The sequence below is a fragment of the Paroedura picta genome, chromosome 2 (genome assembly GCF_049243985.1).
Source record: "Paroedura picta isolate Pp20150507F chromosome 2, Ppicta_v3.0, whole genome shotgun sequence".
NCBI classification, from domain to species: Eukaryota; Metazoa; Chordata; class Lepidosauria; order Squamata; family Gekkonidae; genus Paroedura; species Paroedura picta.
The window spans coordinates 42581331-42601841 of NC_135370.1; the positions used below are offsets into that span (position 1 = coordinate 42581331).

The following is a 20511-nucleotide window of genomic DNA, read 5'->3' on the forward strand; positions in this document are numbered from 1 at the left end:
CTGTGCTTTTAATGGCTGTTTGGAGACCAAGATATAACTTAACTTTCTAACGGGGGAAAGAAAAATAATGAAGCAGTCGGACACTGTGGGGGTTTTACACGAGAGGTCATTACATACTACCTAAAAAAGCCCAGTAATGTATTCTCTGGAAAGATGCAAGCACGGGCTTGCCTGCAACCAATCAAAAAAACATTAGTGGGTTTGTTCAGGCTCATTATACTTTGCAGTTTGCGCTAACTCATAGAAAGACTACAAGCCTTCTGCCCCATTAAGCAAGAATTCTGCGATGGGCATGGAGATCGCTTGTTAAGCGGTCGTTAGACAGAGAATCTGTGATGAAATCGTCAGCCGGTCTATCTATGTTTTGATGTCAGAGGGGGTGAACGAGGACTAGATCGGAAGTCTCCAAGGCGAGATGGAGACCTGGAGTCTCTGGTTCCAGCTCGACAGTGGGACTACGCTGTTTCCAAGCACAAGGGCAGTGTTTACGGCATATGTTGCTGCTGGTGTTCTTGTAATTAATCTTCAGAGAAATAATTAGGCTTTGTGGTTACAACTACCTGGGCCTTTTAAAACGCATTTTAAAGAAAAAATAATAATTCCTTTGGCAGGATTGTCATTAGTGCACAAGCATGGCAGTGACAAAGGAGTGAATCATTCTTGAGGGAATGCTTGCCGAAGAAACAAGAGGCTTTCCGTACAGAAAGAGACCCCCCCCCCCGCCCCCGCCCCCCCGCCCTTCATCGTAGAGAACGGAAAGCCAAATGCCAGTTTCCACCTTTTGACAAGGTTTATTTGGGAGCACGCGATACTGACCCAGTTCCTTTTACCTTTCCAGAACCTACAGTACATCAAAATATAAATTGATGCACATTTGGCTCTTATATGCTGCTTTTCCCTACCAGGAGGATCACAACGGCTTACAATCACCTTCCCTTTCCTCTCCCCACTACAGACACCCTCTGAGGTTGAGAAAGCCTTGATATTACTGTTCGGTCAGAACAGCTCTATCAGGGCTGTGGTGAGCCCAAGGTCACCAAGTTGGCTGCATGTGGGGGAGTGGGGAATCAAACACGGCTCGCCAGATTAGAAGTTCACACTCCTAACCACTACACCAAGCTGGCTTTCAAGTTTGCAAGGGTGGTCCTTTCCATACGAGTAGGGGATAACTGGAGAACTTGGAGATGAGCAAGCTCTAGTAGTTCACTCACTGCTTTCTACCCACAGTGGATAGGAGCGTGAAAAGAGGTAAGTCCAAGGAATGCTTCTAATATCACCTTGAGTAAGATCTCAGATGTCAGCAACTAGCCTGTTTTTTTTCTAAAGTGTCAGAGTTAGAAACAGACTTACTGACCTGCTCACATGTTTCTGGTTTTAGGGTTATGCTCTTAACTTATGTTTAAGAATAGAGTGTGACTGCACTTATGGACTTTGGCATTCAGAAGACAACTAGGACCAGCAGAAAGGAAGAAAAGCTATTGAGCAACCACGGAAAAAGACAAAACTAATCTGCATATAATCTCTTGAATACTATACAACTGTACCAAAAGGTCACAGCAGTGGTAACACACAGAATAATCCCGTTATGTAGATTTTTTGTTCTGTATGACAAGGAGCTGTATCTCCGTAGCAATATTTAGTATTTCATAAACCTACAATGTCGTGCTTTATATTCATTTTAAATACGTAAAGAACAGGAATGGTTACAAAATGGTCACCAATTATGTTTTGAGCCACAAGAATCATGCCCGACTCAAGGTGAACCCACCAATACCAAACAATAAATTTTACCTGGATAGATGGCTTGTTTAAGTGACCCAGATTTGAAGTTGTTTGTCTTGGTTCATGTCCCAAGACCATCATATTAGCATTGATCAATCTGAAGGCATCGATAACAACCTGCAAAAACAGGACGCCAAAAGTCAATTCTTTGTAGCAGACGCAAGCGACTGCGCCAAGTTAGCAGTGGACAAGTCACGATCAACTCACATCAGAGTTTTGGCCTTTTTCCAGAAAATTATTTAATTATAATATTAATAAAAAAGAGACAGCCTCCTGCAGACTTCACCAGCAGCCCACCAATTCTACCTTATATTTTAAGGTGACACCAATTACCGCATGTTTCAAGGAAGGGAAAGATAAATTTAGGCTTTATATATTCCAGGAGCTAAGCATACATCTCTTTTTCTATAAACATATATACATACGCCAGGTAACTTTAGAGACATGTATATATTTGTCACCTACATCTTACCTAGTCAAATTGAATGACAGAGAGACTAAAACTGAAAGTGAGCACAAGCTAAGGGACTATGTTTAAAGCCCAGTCCTGTCACATCAATTATACCACTGGAATACTTGAAATGACAACAAAATTATAGTCAACAAGGAACTTGTCCTGCGTATTCCCTTCCAGTCAGAAGCTTTTTACTCCCTGCAAGTAAGAAAGAGGTTATAAACTGTCGGATGGATTATGACCACCTTGTCAGTGTCACGGCCAGGAATAAAACAGAGGGGGTAAAGAGGAAGGGAGGGTGGGGGGAGAAATCAAGGTCAACTCACGGTAGAAAATATGTAGCAGGCAACTTTCAGAACTTTATTGTTTTATTTTGTTTGCTTCTATAGGACTCCACAAATGCTCTGCTGATTTTGTCCAAGGACCTTTCAGAAAGCCCTCGGACTGCAAAAAAAAGGTCTGGACCCTATTCTAGCATGAGAATGATGGAGACCTCTCACACAGTTTCCTGCCTCCTTTCCCTGACAGCAAGCCAAAGTGCCCTTTCAAATCTTACTGGAGGGGGGCAATGAGCCCTCATCCCCACCCTGAACAGTATTGTGGAAGGACAAAGTATGAGGTAATAAGTGGCAAAAACTGCACCGTCCACCCATTTCACGGAAGTGTCTAAGGAATAAGTATAATTTATCTTCAACATGACACTACAATCACCAAGTTAAAGCTACAAATTCAACTGTTACAGGTTATAACTCCCCTTAGCCACAAAGTAACTAAATGGCCTTAACATGCTATAATCTTTCATCTCCTGTCTGCAACACAACTAAACAGTGATTTGAGGATTGGGGGGGGGGGTAAAGGCTACAGAGGTAATGTGAAGGTAATTCTGAGGTCAGCATCTACTGAATTGAGAAAACATTCAAAGTCGAAACCAAAAACTGTGTTGCTGTGTTATGCGGTTCATACCAATACATGACAATGGTGGCTGTGGAAGATTCAGAGGCAAGATGGAGGCACTATGGCCCACGAGCACTTCAACCCCAATATTTTTTTCCCCAAATGGGAAGCACTTGTGTGTGAAAAACTGTAAACATAGCGCATAGTTTCCTCCATGCAACTGTACAAATGCCTGTGGATACATGTGCACACACGGAAAGCCAGCTAGTGCTCCTCAGCGCATATATGCGTAGTTGAACACAAGCTCATATTTTTATGCCCCTGATTATGCGCAAGGGCTTTGTAGGTAAGACTGGCATATGAATCAATTTTTAGACTTAAGGCCAGGAAAGTGTTAAGAGCACAGGAGAGAACCATCCAGGGCCCATTCCCAAGACATGCTGCATAATGAAGCAAAGCAACAGGAAGAAGTAAGAAGGATCAATGATGCAAAAGTGAGAAGTCTCTCGTAGACCTGATAAGACTAAACTAAATGAGGTTAAGCACAAATCCAGAGACCAGGAAAGAAAAAAAAATCACTATATCTTGCTCCAGAAACAGTTCAGCTCTGCCCTTCAGCTGGTACCGGAATACAGCAGAGATAGCATAATGGTAAACTGTAATGGAGAAGGGGCAGGCAGGAACAACTTCTAGGTGATTAGATCCCCTCTGTGCCTCAAGGGCAGCAGTGAGTGATTCATGAAAGCCTTATAAAACATTATCCCGTGGTTTGTCATTTGTCGTTTTATAAATGGTGTTGATTTGTCAGCATATGAGGAAAAGTGGAATATGAATATTTAAATAAATAAGTCATGGTTCATATTAAGCACCACCATGAGGACAAGCAGTGAGCCACAAACAGTGTAGTCCTAGGCATAGTTGCTCCACTCTAAGCCCACTGATTTCAATGTTAAGAGCAGAGTAACTGCACAGAGGACGGCACTATAATTCCAAACGTCTATGCTACATCAATTCAATCCATACATCCTAGGTCGGACAGAAAGGTATTCTCTCTTCTTATCCCACCATTATTATTCTTTCTTGGTGTCATTCTTGGTTCATTTGCCCAATCCATTTGAAGAAGAAGAAGAAGAAGGAGAAGGAGAAGGAGAAGGAGAAGGAGAAGGAGAAGGAGAAGGAGAAGGAGAAGGAGAAGAAGAAGAAGAAGAAGAAGAGTTGGTTCTTATATGCCGCTTTTCCCTACCCGAAGGAGGCTCAAAGCGGCTTACAGTCGCCTTCCCATTCCACTCCCCACAACAGACACCCTGTGGGGTGGGTGAGGCTGAGGGCCCTGATATCACTGCCCGGTCAGAACAGTTTTATCAGTGCCGTGGCGAGCCCAAGGTCACCCAGCTGTTGCATGTGGGGAGCGCAGAATCGAACCTGGCATGCCAGATTACAAGTCCGCACTCCTAACCACTACACCAAACTGGCTCTCAAATAAAAGCAAAAATGAATAAAGATGTGAGGAGGGCTTGAGGTCTGACGAAATCTTGGTGAGACAACCGATGCATGCACACAGGTTTCTTGCACTAGTGGATGTTATGCCTCATGACTGAAGCCTCATCCATGTACTGAGCGCACCTCTGTGATGAATACAGGAATGGCTGTAAGGAGTGGGGTTGTATTCACAGCAGACAATCCTGCACAAGTAGCATTCCTTGATTAAAGGTTGTTCCTTTTCCACATTCCCTCTCCCCCTTTGCAACCTGTCTTACACAAAAATGGGCACTCTAAAGAAAAATGGGGGAAGGCGTTTCTCCACTCCACATGCATGGATCTCCCTTGCAACATTAAGACAAATGAGAAAGCAACTTAAGAAAACACAAATGTTTTAGATATGTGTGCCATTTATTATTTAAAAAAATACTTTGTAACACTGATTAACCAAACTCTTGAAACAGCATCCAAACCAGATGTTCTAATTTATGAACACCTGCAAATGCCACAGCAGAAAGGGAGCATAAAGTAAGCAAAAACAAAACTGGATTTTGACAGCATCGTCCTCTAGAGGTTCGCTTGACAGGAAATCACACAAATAAAGAATTTACTCAATTCCTTGGCAGGGTATCGGAATCACAAGGTGCTTCATCAGATTTGAGAGTACTAACACTTACCACTCTTTGAATGGATTCTAGCTGACTGCTCCACTAGAGCGCATGGAACCCGTCCAAGATTGCCAGGGCATTTTCTAACGTTATTGTGTCGACTTAGATTTGCGCTTCGATATGGACTTTGTCTTTCTGCAAAGGATGCTAAAGACGTGGCCAACGATCTGCCACAGTAGCATGTTTTAACGAGGCCACGTTCAAGTCACCTTTTACAGCGAAACACCTTAAGCCATCTAGCGGTCCCCTGGGGAATTACACCACGGACACGCTTTTGGAACCCGGACTATGCCCTCAAACAGTCTTGAAACACACACATTCCCCATTATTTCTATATTGCCAAGGCTGACAGCTTACTCGCTCCCCATCAACACTGGAGACCTGGGGGAGGAAGTTATGCCGGTCTGTTAAGCTTGTAGACTGAACCCAACCACCAATACTTTATTCAACCTACAGCTGTATCCGAGACTGAATTAAGGAGAATTTGCTGTCTTATCAACTACTGTGCAAAAAGATGAGTTGAGTGACATTCTGCTGAGCGGCGTCGTTACGACCAATGGAGGGGGGGGGGAAGGGAGAAGAATACTTTAACTACCCCAAGATTAAAGGAATTCACTGTGATCACTATAGCAACTGTCTTAAGGAAAACTAACATGCTCAACAACCTGCAACCTAAAATTAGATCCGGGACGCAACAAAAGCAGAAATGCAGCAATACACCCTACATTTTCATTTCTGCGCAGTCTTTTAATTGCTACTTCTCCCCCCCCCCTATGCAGCAAGAACAAACGAGTTCCTTCTTTAAAGAACCATATCAAAATAAATGGGCTCATTAATGTCCAGTGCACTAATGAGCAATGGATGAAGAAGGTGTTAATTATGCTACCAGGAAGATTCAAGGATATAAAACCCTGGTGAGCTCCTGGGTATCTGTAGCAGCATAAGCCTTCTCTAGGTTGGTGCACTTCGAGGCATGAGGGAGACCAGGACAGCAACGGGATCGCTTTAAATTCTGCAGTGGAAACTTTACAGACATAGCAATAGGGGCACAGAGGTCAATTCAAGAGGGGGGGGGGAGGCGGGAATCAATGCCACTTGCATGGTGACAAGCATTTAGAGTTCTCTCTAGACCGCTCAGCTTCCTCGGATCACAAAGGACTTGCATTAAAATGCAGCCTGAACTTTTAATGCTAAAATCTCTTCTTCCCTGAGAAAAGGGAATCAAGAGTATACCAGGTAATACGGTGGCTTCGGGTTTTTTTTTTTTTTTTTAAGAAGGTGACAGGGTGTTTTTTTGGGGGGGTGGGGAGAATTATTCAATGATCTCCTCTGTTGCAGTTCTTTCAACCAACTGGACGATTTAATTCTGCCTAGTGGAAGTGCCTTGAGACTTTACAGAGGTCACTTCAACAGTAGACAGCTTATAACAAAACCATTAGCGGTTTGGCTAGCTTAAGGAAACCTCTTACATTCCTTTTTTTTTTTTGTTTATTATCACTGCATGAATCTGCAGCATATGATAGTTTATAATTTCTCAGGCTTGTTAAATTCATGTTAAAGGTCTGTTTTCTTGTTGAATAAATTTTGTTCATATAATGCTGCCTATTTCGTACAGTGAGTCTTTAATAGCACCTTTGGTCTATGCGCAACTCACAGATCAAAACAGAGGACTAAAATAGGGGTTGATGATGCTATTTACATGTGTGATTCCTGCTGTCTTCTTGTTAGTAGCTTTAATATAATAGAAGACCTTGTCTGTTTTGTAATTAACACATCTTTACTGGAGAGATATTTGGAAGTGATTGCTGTGAATATACTGGTTAGTAAAATAAACACAATCACACACCACTTTCTGTTATCAGACAAATTTGTGAATTGTACACATTATACTCCAGATCAACAAACTGTGATATAACAGCCAAGTAGAAGACACATTTATATAACCTTTTATTTTTCAGAAAATGTGTATTCATTCTGACCTTGCAAATATAATTAGTTTGTGGGATGCATGGATTTCAGTTCTATGGATTGCTTCAGTAATTGCAGGGCCTGGAAACAGATACTTAATATTTGGAAGCTACCAATGCAAAATAAAAACTGCATCTTTATCTACATCTGTTGTTGCTTCCGAATGCATCACAATATGAACAAACCTACATTCCCCGCCCCCAACTACTGCCTTCAGATTATCAATCCATAATATTGTTTGCAGTTCACTAAAAGCTAGCATTCAGCTATCTGAATCATTTCATCTATATAGTTTTAGACTAGTTATGCAAGAATCCATCCAGCAGATAAGCACACAAACCACTGGTCATCAGTGTTAACCAATCTGTGACCGTTAAAGGAATATTTGTACGTTAATAGTAGCTGCTTAAAAACCCGTTTTTAATCACTGCTCCAATTTTAAACGTTTGGGACTTCCCCACTGGGATTATGGCTTCTTGTTTACCTCAATGTTTTAAAATTCTAAATCCAAGCAGATCTAACAACAGTTCTGGGTGTGTGTGTGGATAATATAGGTGTAATATTTATGATGATGATGAACTAGCAGTGTGGTTAATTCAGCTCTGTTGCTCAGAGCTGAAGCTCTCTGGCACCAGCATATTGCAGCAGAGAACAAAACCAGCAACTCCAACCCCGATGACATACGCAAGCCATGTGCCTTGTGCTGCCTCTGGAGTCAAGGACCTAGCTATTGTTTAAGCCGCATATTTATGAAGCAGGGCAGCAACACATAAGAAACGCTGTGTAAAAGGATATAATGTAGCTGTGCCAGGTGTGGAAGGCAGAGTAATGTCCCATCTAAAACCTCTTTTATCACCTGCAACTGACCTGTTATCAACTGCTTAGTTGGCTTCCAGAGCCTTTAAAAATTAAACGGAGCACATGACCCTCAAAAGTGCAGCTGATTCTTATGGCCGCTTCGTTATTTATGCTGCCATGCACGCGGAGACAACCGCGAGTGAAGAACGTCTTCGGTCCCTTGTAAGCCCACAGCATAAAAAATTCAGGGAAGCCTTACTTTTTATGCCATTTCCAATGAAAAGCACTAAGAACAGAAACTGACTCATGCCAAATGCATATCACTGATTTGCTGTGATTGTGGCTTTGAAGTCGGCTCCCTGGAAATTATTTATAAAAATGTCAATTTCAGCTCTAGAAAAGAGATTCCTGGGAGTATGTGCATTTTCTTCCGTTATCCTTTGAGAATTTGCCGACTTTGGTCAGGGCTACGACGCCGCTCGAATCCCTGCGCTGGAAGAGGAGACGGCTACAGAAGAATACATTTATCTTGACAAGTGAAGGCATGCAGCCATAACTCACAGGCAGCAAAGCCTCAACGTCCTTCTTAATGAAGATAGACGGATTAGCCTGCATCCACTATGGTAAAAGGCAATTAAAAATTGATACTTTTAAGCAAACAAACAAAAAGTCCACTGTGAACTTTTGGGTTTTAGGGGAGAGAAATAAACTGAAATAACCTTTTCAGTTTAACAAGCGAGCACTTTACTTCCTCATCTGGAGCGCAGCAAAACTTGAGTGCTGTTGCGGTGAAGCTTGTACAGAGGGTTGCATCTGTTAAATAAAATGTTACGCTTTCTACCTCTGTACATGTCGCCTCCCTCCTTAACGTATGAGATAAAATCAAAGCCTCAAATGCACAATTATTATATGCATCTATAAGTTTAAGCAGGACACGGAAGCTGAAAGTACAATACAAGCCGCATCTTATTCCATACATATATACTCCACCGTTCTGTCCTTGTGGGATCCTTGGGGGCAGCTATATATATTTTGAAGCCAGTGTTGGAAGCACACACATGCAGGCTCAGCTCAGGCCACTTTCGAAACCATGCTCCAAGTATCACAGATGAGCTGCAGGAAGGCACACACCCTGATTGCTGTCTCCTTTCCTTCTGCTGTTTGACACTATACACCCATGGACTGCAGACCAGTCTAAATGTAGCGTCTGCCCTCCAATCCCAGAAATGAAAATGAGTTTCAAGGAGTTTTCTCATTCTGGCGAGGTTTCTCATTCAAGGAAGTTTCTCATTCTGGGGGAGACGCACTAACTACAGGCTGCCGATCGTGGCAAGCTGTGATTAGTTCAAACAAGAAATGGAGAAAGAGCAGGTGGCGGGAGCATGCAAGGCCTTGACTCATCTAAACATGACTGGAGGACTGCCTGAACCAAAACGGTGGCGGGGAGATGTGCTTAAAGCAAAAGGGAGCCGGACCAGGTTTTCTGCTGATGGAAGGCCTTTGTGTCCACAGGAAGCACCTTCCTGCCTCCTGCTACAGACCACTGAGCTCCCTGAAATGTTGTGTCTAAGGGACAGGGAAGCCCTCAGGAATGGCATGAGGGGAAAATCTGCAGCAGGAAAGGGAATTAGTGGTGATTATACTTCCCCCTCCAACAGCAGGAAATTCAATCTGGATCCTACCCACTGGTTCTCCATTGTGGGCCAAATGAAGTTCCTTACCAATTGTAAGCCGTGACCCAAATGAAGTTCCTTACAAAGGTAACAATAATCAGGTGATTTAATTTCCCCAAATCTCCCCATTCATCCATATTGGGAGGATGAATGGGAGGACTGGCAAATACTCCGGAAGATAGAGACAGAGTTAAACGAGATCTGAACACAATGGAAAAATGGGCAAATGCGAACAAGATGCAATTTAATAAACATAAGTGTAAAGTTCTGCATCTGGGTCAGAAAAATGAAAAGCATGCCTACTGGATGGGGGATACGCTTCTAGGTAACACTGTGTGTGAACGAGACCTTGGGGTACTTGTGGATTGTAAGCTAAACATGAGCAGGCAGTGTGATGCAGCGGTAAAAAAAGGCAAATGCCATTTTGGGCTGTATCAACAGGGGCATCACATCAAAATCACAAGATGTCATAGTCCCATTGTATACGGCACTGGTCAGACCACACCTGGAGTACTGTGTGCAGTTCTGGAGGCCTCACTTCAAGAAGGACGTAGATAAAATTGAAAGGGTACAGAGGAGAGCGACGAGGATGATCTGGGGCCAAGGGACCAAGCCCTATGAAGATAGGCTGAGGGACTTGGGAATGTTCAGCCTGGAGAAAAGGAGGTTGAGCGGGGACATGATAGCCCTCCTTTAAGTATTTGAAAGGTTGTCATTTGCCCATTGGTTGCAGAGGAAAGGACACGCAGTAATGGGTTTAAACTACAAGTACAACGATATAGGCTAGATATCAGGAAAAAAATTTTCACGGTCAGAGTAGTTCAGCAGTGGAATAGGCTGCCTAAGGAGGTGGGGAGCTCCCCCTCACTGGCAGTCTTCAAGCAAAGGTTGGATACACACTTTTCTTGGATGCTTTAGGATGCTTAGGGCTGATCCTGCGTTGAGCAGGGGGTTGGACTAGATGGCCTGTATGGCCCGTTCCAACTCTATGTGGTCAGACGCAATTGTTCCTTTCTGTGACAAGTCTGTAGGAAGGTGATGATGAGCCACTTGGTAGATCCATTTTTCAATGGGATCATTTCACTTGCAGTCATGCCTACTTGCAGTCATGGGTGGGAATGGTCTAGTGCAGTAGTCCCCAACCTTTTTATAACCGGGACCGGTCAGCCCGCAGCCATGGCGGCCGCTGGAGAGCACCAACTGTGACCCGGCAGCAGAGTGGCAGGGCAGCCCCCGAGGTAGCAGCCGGGGAGGAGGACGAGAAAGAGCTGCGGCCTGGTAGCGACTGATATATGGACCGGTACCGCTCCCCGGTCCGGGGGCTGGAGACCGCTGGTCTAGTGGGTTTTCCTGCTGTTGTGTTTTTACCACCATCTTGGGTTCCATTTGGATATTTTATTGTTTTATGGGATTTTAGATTTATGTAAACTGCCACGAGCCGGTTGTTCCTGGGAGTGGCGGTATAAAAATGTGAAAACAAACATTCATGTGGGGGCAGGGGGAATGGTCAGAAATGACTGAAAACTCATGCAGTTTACAAAACTGTTCCAAGAAGGTAAAATGGCATTACAAGGGGCAGTCATTCATCCGTCTTCCCTACACACGCTCTAAGAAATAACTGGCAACATGGGGAAGACCCTGAAATGAACCCAGTTGAAGATATATGCCTTGTTTGTTGGTTCTCCAGGACAGCGGGTTGACCATTGTGTACAAAAGGATGCTGGACCAGATGGCCCATCTAGCAAGGTTCTCCTTACACTTGCCGAAAGAAAGGTTGACTGAGAGACAGGTTTCCATTCCAAGTTGCTGTCAGAGGCAATTGAAGATGCACTTAGAAGTAATAGATGAAGAAGAGTTGGTTCTTATATGCCGCTTTTCTCTACCCAAAGGAGTCTCAAAGCGGCTTACAATCACCTTCCCTTCCTCTCCCCACAAGACATCCTGTGAGATAGGTGAGGCTGAGAGAGCTCTGAGAGAAGCTGCTCTGTGAGAACAGCTTCTAACAGGGCTGTGACGAGCCCAAAGTCACCCAGCTGGCTGCATGTGGAGGTGTGGGGAATCAAACTCCGCTCACCAGATTAGAAGCCGCCACTCCTAATCACTAGACCAGCTACACAAACCATCTTCTTGAAACACAGAGCCTCTAAAAGTATCAGTTCTATAGCGAGCGAGAATAAAGAGAAGTCAAGGGATCAGCAGAAGGTCTGTTGATCTGGCTGGCCTCTCTCGACTATTCCTTTTGATCGCAGGGCTTCCCAGTTAGACCAAAGACAAGGCAAGAATAAAATGTTTAACAAAGGGCACTATCCATTCCCTGTATAGATTAACACTTCACATATAAACACTATTAAGCTGTGAAGCAATTTAAATACAGGGAAGAACCATGGCTGAAATGACAACACACTAACATAAACTGCATCGTGAAGAAACTAGGGAAAGTCTAGCACAGTCTTTCTCATCTTTCTTTATACCACTGAGAACCTCCTAAAACATTCCCCAGGCTTTGAGAAACCCCAGAAGTGGCATGGTCATGAGGAGTATGGTTGAGAAGCAGAGCTGTGTACACACTCACCTGGGCCCTCTCCTCTTCCCACCCCCTCCAGGCCCATCATTGGCCATTTTGGGAGGGGAGGGCAGGTCAAATTGACCATATATGGTTATATCACCTGATAAATGTTTAACATTTTTTAAAAATATATGGAAATTAATTAACTCCCACCCATTCAAAAAGCCCTGTCAAGAAACCCCAGGGTTTCACAAAACTCTGGTTGAGAAAGTCTGGTCCAGCAAATCCTACATTTAAAAGACTAGACTTCTGTAACTCGCTCTACGCAGGCCTTCCCTTGTCTCTGACCCAGAAATTGCAATTGGCGTAAAATGCAGTTGCTAGGGACTTCACAAGGTCATCTTAGAGGACCCATGTCCAGCCTATGCTGAGGCAGCTGCATTGGTTACCAGCTGGTTTTTGGATCAGGTTTTGGTTTGGGGGCCTGGATCCCACTTATCTATGGGACTGCTTGTCTCTTTATGCACCCTGCAGGACTCTTTGCTATGCGGTAGGAATTTGCTGGTTGTCCCTGGCCCCCAGCAGACATGCCTGGCCTCGAACAGGGCCAGGGCTTTCTGGGTCCACCAACCTGGTGGAATGAGCTCCTGGAAGAGCTGAGGGCCCGGACAGAGCTATCAGTGTTCCGCAGGGCCTGTAAGACGGACCTCCTCTGGCAGGTGTTTGGTTGAAGCCAGGGTAGAAAGATCGGGTCCCTCCCTCTATAGGCCCCTAGGCTGGACACCGCCAGTAAATACACTCTAAGCCATGCTGCAGTATGTTATGAGGGGATGGGAAGGGGGAGTTTTTTGTAGATTGCTTTTTGCTGCCAATATTGGTTATATCTATTGGGATTTATGTGGATTTTAATGTTCTTATTGTAAACCGCCATAAGCCAGCCAGGCTGGGAGTGGCCGTCAACAAATACAATTATAAATAAAAATTTTAAAAATCTCAGACCAAGGATTTCTAGATTCCATTTAAAAAGGAATCTCTATGAAAAGCAGAGAAATAAGAAAGGAGAATATGGCAATGTGAACTGTGGGAAAGACCATCTTGATGAAACCCATCAGTAAAAAAAGGAAAGAATAGCAGGAAGGGAGAGTAGTGTTGAAAACACACTAAGAAGAGTCATTAATAGTGGGGTGGGGAATGGAGACAAAGGGATTTGAAATGGTACATGAGAGGCAAAAGAAAAAAGGAAGAGCTTAACACAAGTTGGTTGATTCAGAATGAAAAGTGCTGCTGGTGCTCAGATGAGAATACCAGTGGTGCCAGGGTCTATATCTATGGAATTAGGGGTGAGCAGTAGAGAAGCAAAGGATACAGATGAAGCCAAATTATTCAGAATATTCAAAACTACGGCCGATCTATGAAGAGCTACAGGAGGATCTCTCTACATTGAGTGGGTGGGACAATAATGTGGCAAAGGTGATGCACAATGGAACAACAAAATCCTAATTTAAAATATATAACGATGGGGTCTGGCCTGGCTGAGATTGCGTTTGAAAGAGATCTGACAATCAAATTTTTGACCCAGTCCCATTGTGGGGCAGCAGTAAAACAGGCACACCCCACGGCAGGAATGGTTAGGAAAGAGATTGAAAAGTGAACCGAGAACAGTCGATATAGGAAAGCCCTTGCACGTCCTCACTTGGAATACTGTTTGCAATTCTGGCCGCTATTCTCAAAATGGATTCTGCCAATGTACAAAATAGGGCAGTCAAGTTGAACTGGCTGGTGTGATCCCCTTCCTCTGAGGAAACAGCGGAAAGTCTGTAATTTTTCAGTTTAGAACAAACATCGATAAGGGGAGATGAAATAAAGAGCAATAGTATTGCCTTTTCCAGAACTCTAGAAGACAGGGACACTCAATGAAATCGAAGGGGAAAAGGTACAGAAGGAAATACTTCTTTAGTCAATGGGTAATTAAGCCGTGGAATCCATTGCCTGTGTCCATAGCAATGGCTAGGAGCACAAATGACTTCCAAAGGCTATCAGCTGCTCATTATGACTGAAGGGAGCCTCCTTATGTCCAGGTACCAAACTTTTTAATACTAATGCTAGAAGGTGGCAACAAAGGAAGTCTGTTTGCCCCTCCAGGACAACTGTGGTCTGACCCAGCAGGCTTTTCTATTCTTATGTACACTTTAATTGTGAATAGGGGCACTACTAAAACACAAGCTTGCCTGACTCACGGCTGCACCCTCCAAACACCCCAGAAATCCTGGGGTAGTGAGTAGCACTGAACTAAGCTGCGTTCTGTCAAAAGTTAACAATGGGACAAAGCTTCCCTATAAAATTATTATAAAGCAATATTCAAGAACTGTTGCCGATTTAACGTGAGAGCCAACGTGGTGTGGTGGTTAAGAGCGGTGACCTCTAATCTGGAGAACCGGGTTTGATACCTGACACCTCCACACGCAACCAGTGAGTAACCTTGGGCTGGTCCCAGTTCTCTCAGAGGAGTTCTCTTAGAACTTGCTCAGCCCCATCTACCTCAGAGGGTATCTGTTTTGGGGAGAGGAAGGAGAAGGTGTCTGTAAAATACTCTGGGACTCCTTTGGGTAATGAAAAGCGGGGCATAAAAAGATAGCTCTTCTTCTTATGCCTCGAAACCCAACAATTGTGAGTTGGTGACAATATGGAGTAGTGGTTGGAGTGTTAGATTAAGACCTGATTTGATTGATAATTTTATTTATATCTCGCTTTTCCCACACAGTGGCTTGTGGCGGGTCACAAAAATAACAACCCACAATAAAACCCCCTGAGAATAAAACCCGGTAAAGGTATCCCCTGTCCAAGCACCGAGTCATGTCTGACCCTTGGGGTGACGCCCTCCAGCGTTTTCATGGCAGACTCAATATGGGGTGGTTTGCCATTCCCTTCCCCAGTCATTACCGTTTACCCCCCAGCAAGCTAGGTACTCATTTTACCAACCTCGGAAGGATGGAAGGCTGAGTCAACCGTGAGCCGACTGCTGGGACTGAACTCCCAACCTCATGGACAGACAGCTTCAGACAGTATTTCTGCTGCATTACCACCCTGCCCAGTAGAACCCAATAAAATCTACCCATTGACAGTGAGAAAGAACAGGCTCCACAGCACTGCCTCAGAGGATGCATCTGGCTGGCTAAGGGAGGGGCCCAGATTTTACTGCCCTGGCCTCAACTGAAGACCAGGTGTAAGAGATTTTACAGTCCCTGCAGAAGTGGGAAACTGCAGATCCAGGTGTGATTCCCCACTTTGCCACACTGGGCCGGTCACACTTATTCAGTCTAACCTACCTCACAGGGTTGCAATGAGAATAAAATAGAGGAAAGGAGAACACTGTAGCCCCCCCCCCCTCCCGAGAGAAAGGCAGAATATAAACAAATGATTACAGCAACATCACATGAGCTGTCTTGCCTCGATAATGACCACTTTAGCCCCACCAGAAGCATGGTCAGCAGTAGACTGTGGCAAACCTCGAAGGGCAGACAGTTCTACAACAAAGGGGTGGACACCAGGAATGCCTCTCTGCGTGCCATTATAAGGAAGGACCGTGAAATATGATGGCTTTGGGAGATCCAAGGTGTTCATGTCTCGACATGACCTAACACTGAACTGTGCCCAGGAGATATCGAGGGACCAGTGCAAATGTGGGAGGGTAAGTGCAAAGTGCCAACAGCGGCTGTATCTGACCCAGCTGAAGGTCCTGACCTGCTTTCCAAAGGGCAGCTCCACACAGAATGCCTTACACTGCCTACTCTCAAGGTGAGAAACATGCGAAAGAAGGTCGGTGACCTCCATCTACAGAAAGGATGCCGACTTTTACCCAGTGAGCTGGTGCCAATGGCAACCTCCTGTGTCTGCCTCCCGGTCTGAGCATCGCAACTAGTAATTGCTGGAGCAGGGCGGCTAACTTCTACCAGGCGCTAGAGGCAGGAGGCGAGCCGGTGGGGGACATCACTGCTCCAGGCACCGAGGTCCGGAGGAGTGCTCTGCCCCGGCCCACCTGCAGCCCTGCTTGGAGAGTACAGTGAGCCACTGTACCAGGTAAAAATAAATATATATATATAATATTTATTATATTTATATACCGCCCTCCCTGAAGGCTCAGGGTGGTTTACATCAAACAGGAACAATACAAATTGCCTCTCATGTACCATTTCAAACGGTCTGCTATGCCACTTTGCATGATCTAAATGCAAGGCACAACACTGGGTACGGCAAAGGCTGCACAATAAAGTAGCCTAAAGACTAATCTCAAAAATTGACTGAAGAACACCTTTGAATAATCATCTCATTCGCACCCGGTTTGTAAATGGATAATTCAATTTCTCAGTGTGTAATACTAGACTAGGTAAAGTACGTCAGTCTTAAATGGGCTTCATTCCGTTTCTTCAGATGCATCCATATAGTCCTCTCTCTTGCAGCACTCAGTTCCTGTACTCTTGACCTAAAAGACTTCTCTAATGATCTAACTGCAACAGCGCACCACGCCGATAACCGTCTCGGATTCCAGAGTTGCTTCTCTCTGCTGAAAGCCCCTCACGCACAGAACAGCTGAGGTTTTAAACCAGAGCCCCACTTGGGGCAGGGGTCAACCGAGTCCCATTTCAACTCAATGCATACCTCTGGAAGTGATAACCAATCGGGCTCTGTTTTTCTAAAACAGGAAAGTGGGATAGAAGAACCCTCAGCTTGGAAAGCCACTTAACATTACACTGGCATTCCAGGGCCCAACAGGGCCACACGTTCGTGGGAATTGGTTCACGTATCAGCTGTTCTCCACCCTGATGCAACTCATTCCTAATGGCGCTTTGCGATATCACGTAGAATCACAGAGTTGGAAGGGAACTCCTGGATCATCTAGTCCAACCCCCTGCACTATGCAGGACGCTCACAACTCTATCACTCATCCAATGTTACCTGTCACCACCTTGAGCCTTCACAGAAGCAGCCTCTCTGTCAGATATTTTTTATTTAATTATTATATTTTTATCCCGCCACTCCCACGGAGGCTCGTGGAGGCTAAGCAATAAATGTAGATGGCTATCCAGCCTCTGTTTAAAAATTTCCAAAGATGGAGAAGACACCACCTCCCGAGGAAGCCAGTTCCACTGAGAAACCGCTCTGACTGTCAGGAACTTCTTCCAGATGTTTAGACGGGATTTCTTTTCAATTAATTTCATCCCATTTGTTCTGGTCTGTCCCTCTGGGGCAAGAGAGAACAACTCTGCTCCATTGTCTATATGGCACCCTCTCAGTCGTCTCCTCTCCAGGCTAAACTCCCCCAACCTTTCCTCATACGTCTTGGACTCCAAACCCCTCACCAGGTTTGTTGCCCTCTACCTGAGCACTTGGCAATAACAGAATGGCCAGTTATGAATCAAGACCTCTGGCCAGGATCCAAAGAAACGCACTTTGAAAGCTCAAGAGAATCAAAAGCAGCTTGGGATAAAGAGAGTTATTTTTTTTTGTACCCTGCTTTTTAATATCTGAAGGAGTCTTAAAGCTGCTGACAATCACTAACCCTTCCTCCCTCTGCAACAGACACTCTGGGAGGCAGATGAGGCTGAGAAAACTCCGAGAGAACTGGGACTGGCCCAGGGTCAACCTGGGGCTGCATGTGGGGGATCAAACCAAGTTCTTCAGATCAGAAGCTGCCCCTACACTAAGCTGGCTCTCCGGTTAAATCAGTAACAGTTCTGAAATATCGCTTGATGATGTTTGCGTAGGGAAGCCTTGTATCATTAATACTTCTGATTGAACTCGGACATCAGCTACCCAGAAGAAAAAGAGAAAAATCCCACTGACTTCGGCACGCATAAAGGAGGTGCTCTAAGCAGCTCAGCATCTCAGCTCAGTCACAACACTTTCCATTTGCCAGGCAGGTGGGGAGCGAAGAAAGGGTGATGCTTTAGAACAGGGGTAAGTCAAACTGCGGCCCTCCAGATGTCCATGGACTACAATTCCCATGAGCCCCTGGCAGGGGCTCATGGGAATTGTAGTCCATGGACATCTGGAGGGCCGCAGGTTGACTACCCCTGCTTTAGAACATCTTGGTAGAACAAGCTATTTGATGGCTTTAACAGTCGGCTTGACTCCATTCATTTATTCAATTTCTAGACCACCCTCCCAGCAGGCTGGCTCAGGGCAGTGTACAATATATATATAATATGTATAAAATACAATCGTTAAACAAAGAAAATGTCAATCTAAAATTAGTTTAAAATGGGTAACAGAAACAGGTTAAAATCAGCAGCGAAAAATCATCTTCAGAGTACTGACTGACGTTATCCCAGCAGTGAGGCTGATCTGAGGCATCCCGCATCGACAATAGTGGATGGATAAACAGACGGGTGAATAAACAGATAGGTGGGGCCACAAAATTATGTAGATGTTAACTTTGGCCACAACCAAAAGCTTGGTGGAACTTGGCGGCCCTGCGGAACTGTGCCAACTCTGGCAGGGCCCAGATATGTTCTGGGAGCTCTTTCCACCAGGAGACTGTCGAGGCCCTAGTTGAGGCCAGATGTACCTCTTTAAGGTCAGGGAGCATGTAAGGCATCTGGGTCATCTTTCCCGTCCACGGCTCACTCGTCTGGGGAACTCTCAGGAAGAGCACAGGAGGTGGCGTGGGGGCTTTAGCAGGAGGGCGGAAAACCACTGCCCCCTTGGGCGAGTTCCCAACTTCATCATGGACAAGAGCGTACGAGTGGGTTGCTGCCTTCTATTTGCTGCCCCCTCCCATGCTACTCCCACAGGCCCCTCAGTCCTCCAAAGTGGCTTGGGAAGGGTCCAGGCAGAGAAGTGGCAGAAGGTCCTTCTGTGAATCCTGCCATTCAGAGAACTCAGGATCAGTGCTCTGAAAATGGATTCTATAATGCTGGGCAAAAAGCATGTTAAAAGTGGAGACAAATATAAAGGGAGGTGGAAAAGAGAATAAAGTGATACTGAATAAGGCCCCCTTTCACAAGATCCATTTTATCTGAGGGAAATCACCATTTCGTTCTTCCAAAGGGAAGCTGGCCTCCTCAATGCTCTTTAACAAATCTAGACCACAAGTTGTCCCCATCTGAATCCACCTACTTGAGTCTGCTTTGCTAACAAGTCATAGGACTAAAAATCCAAGAATATCTGCCAACGACGGCCCCATCCTCCACCAGTTCTCTGAACAATGCTTTGTGAGATGTTTACAAGAACATGCTTCAAACCATCATGGCTACACAATGACTGAAAAACCAGAAGCATACAAATTGGTAAGAACGCATAACTCTACTGCATGCCCTTCAGGCCCACCACCCAAGTTCTGGTGGCCTATATAAGCTACACCCACCATGGCTTCGGTTCAGTTTGTTTTGCTTAGATCCCAAAGCACATCTTCAACCTTCTAATCCAGGGGTAGTCAAACTGCGGCCCTCCAGATGTCATGGACTACAATTCCCAGGAGCCCCTGCCAGCGAATGCTGGCAGGGGGCTCCTTGGAATTGTAGTTCATGCACATCTGGAGGGCCGCAGTTTGACTATCCCTGTTCTAATCTATCCCACTCCCTGTCCTTGTTGTTGTTAGGTGCGAAGTCACGTCTGACCCATTGCGACCCCATGGACAATGATCCTCCAGGCCTTCCTGTCCTACCCCACTGCAAAAGCAAAATGAGCTGCATCTCATGGGATCGAAGCACACATAAGAACATACTACCCATATATGTGAAGAAGAGACAGTGAATTATACAAAATGGCAGTGAATAGAGCCAGACTCAAGCCTAGATGCATCGGGGGAAGGGGGAAGACACTTCGAAACTCTACAATTTCCCTTAAGATGCTCAAAGCTTCCAAGGGATGGGTAGGATTGATTAATATTGAGAAGCTCTCCTTCATCCACTCTGACGCATTCAAAAACACACCCATTAAACCTGTGGCAAACAAGATTTAAGTAGTTCTTTCAGCATGTTCTTAATTTGCACTATAGAAGATGATACTTGACCTGGGATAAAAATATATATATATAGTCACCTGGAGTCATAAGTATTCTAAAACAAGCACTCCCCCCACACACAAAAATCATGGCAGATTGTTCTGAATCATAAGGGAAATCCCAAAAGTGAGAGAAAATTTTGCAGTGACTCTTCACCACAAAGATATCAAAATGCTTCTCTGGAAGGGAGGTGTTATTTAAATCATGGCTATGCCCACAGACACCAATGTTAAACCTCTTAACTTTTGCATTTAAAAATAAACGTACACGTGTACAGAGAACCTGAT

At 44.8% G+C, this 20511-nt stretch overlaps 1 protein-coding gene across 1 annotated transcript in view; it reads right to left on the minus strand.

Moving 5' to 3' along the window:
• Positions 1 to 20511, minus strand: part of PSMD14 (proteasome 26S subunit, non-ATPase 14) — a 68726-nt gene that overhangs the window by 17939 nt on the left and 30276 nt on the right. The window contains exon 8 of the mRNA XM_077319916.1: positions 1792 to 1899. Within this exon, the coding sequence (XP_077176031.1) occupies positions 1792 to 1899 (108 nt within the window). The remainder of the gene's footprint in view (positions 1 to 1791; positions 1900 to 20511) is intronic.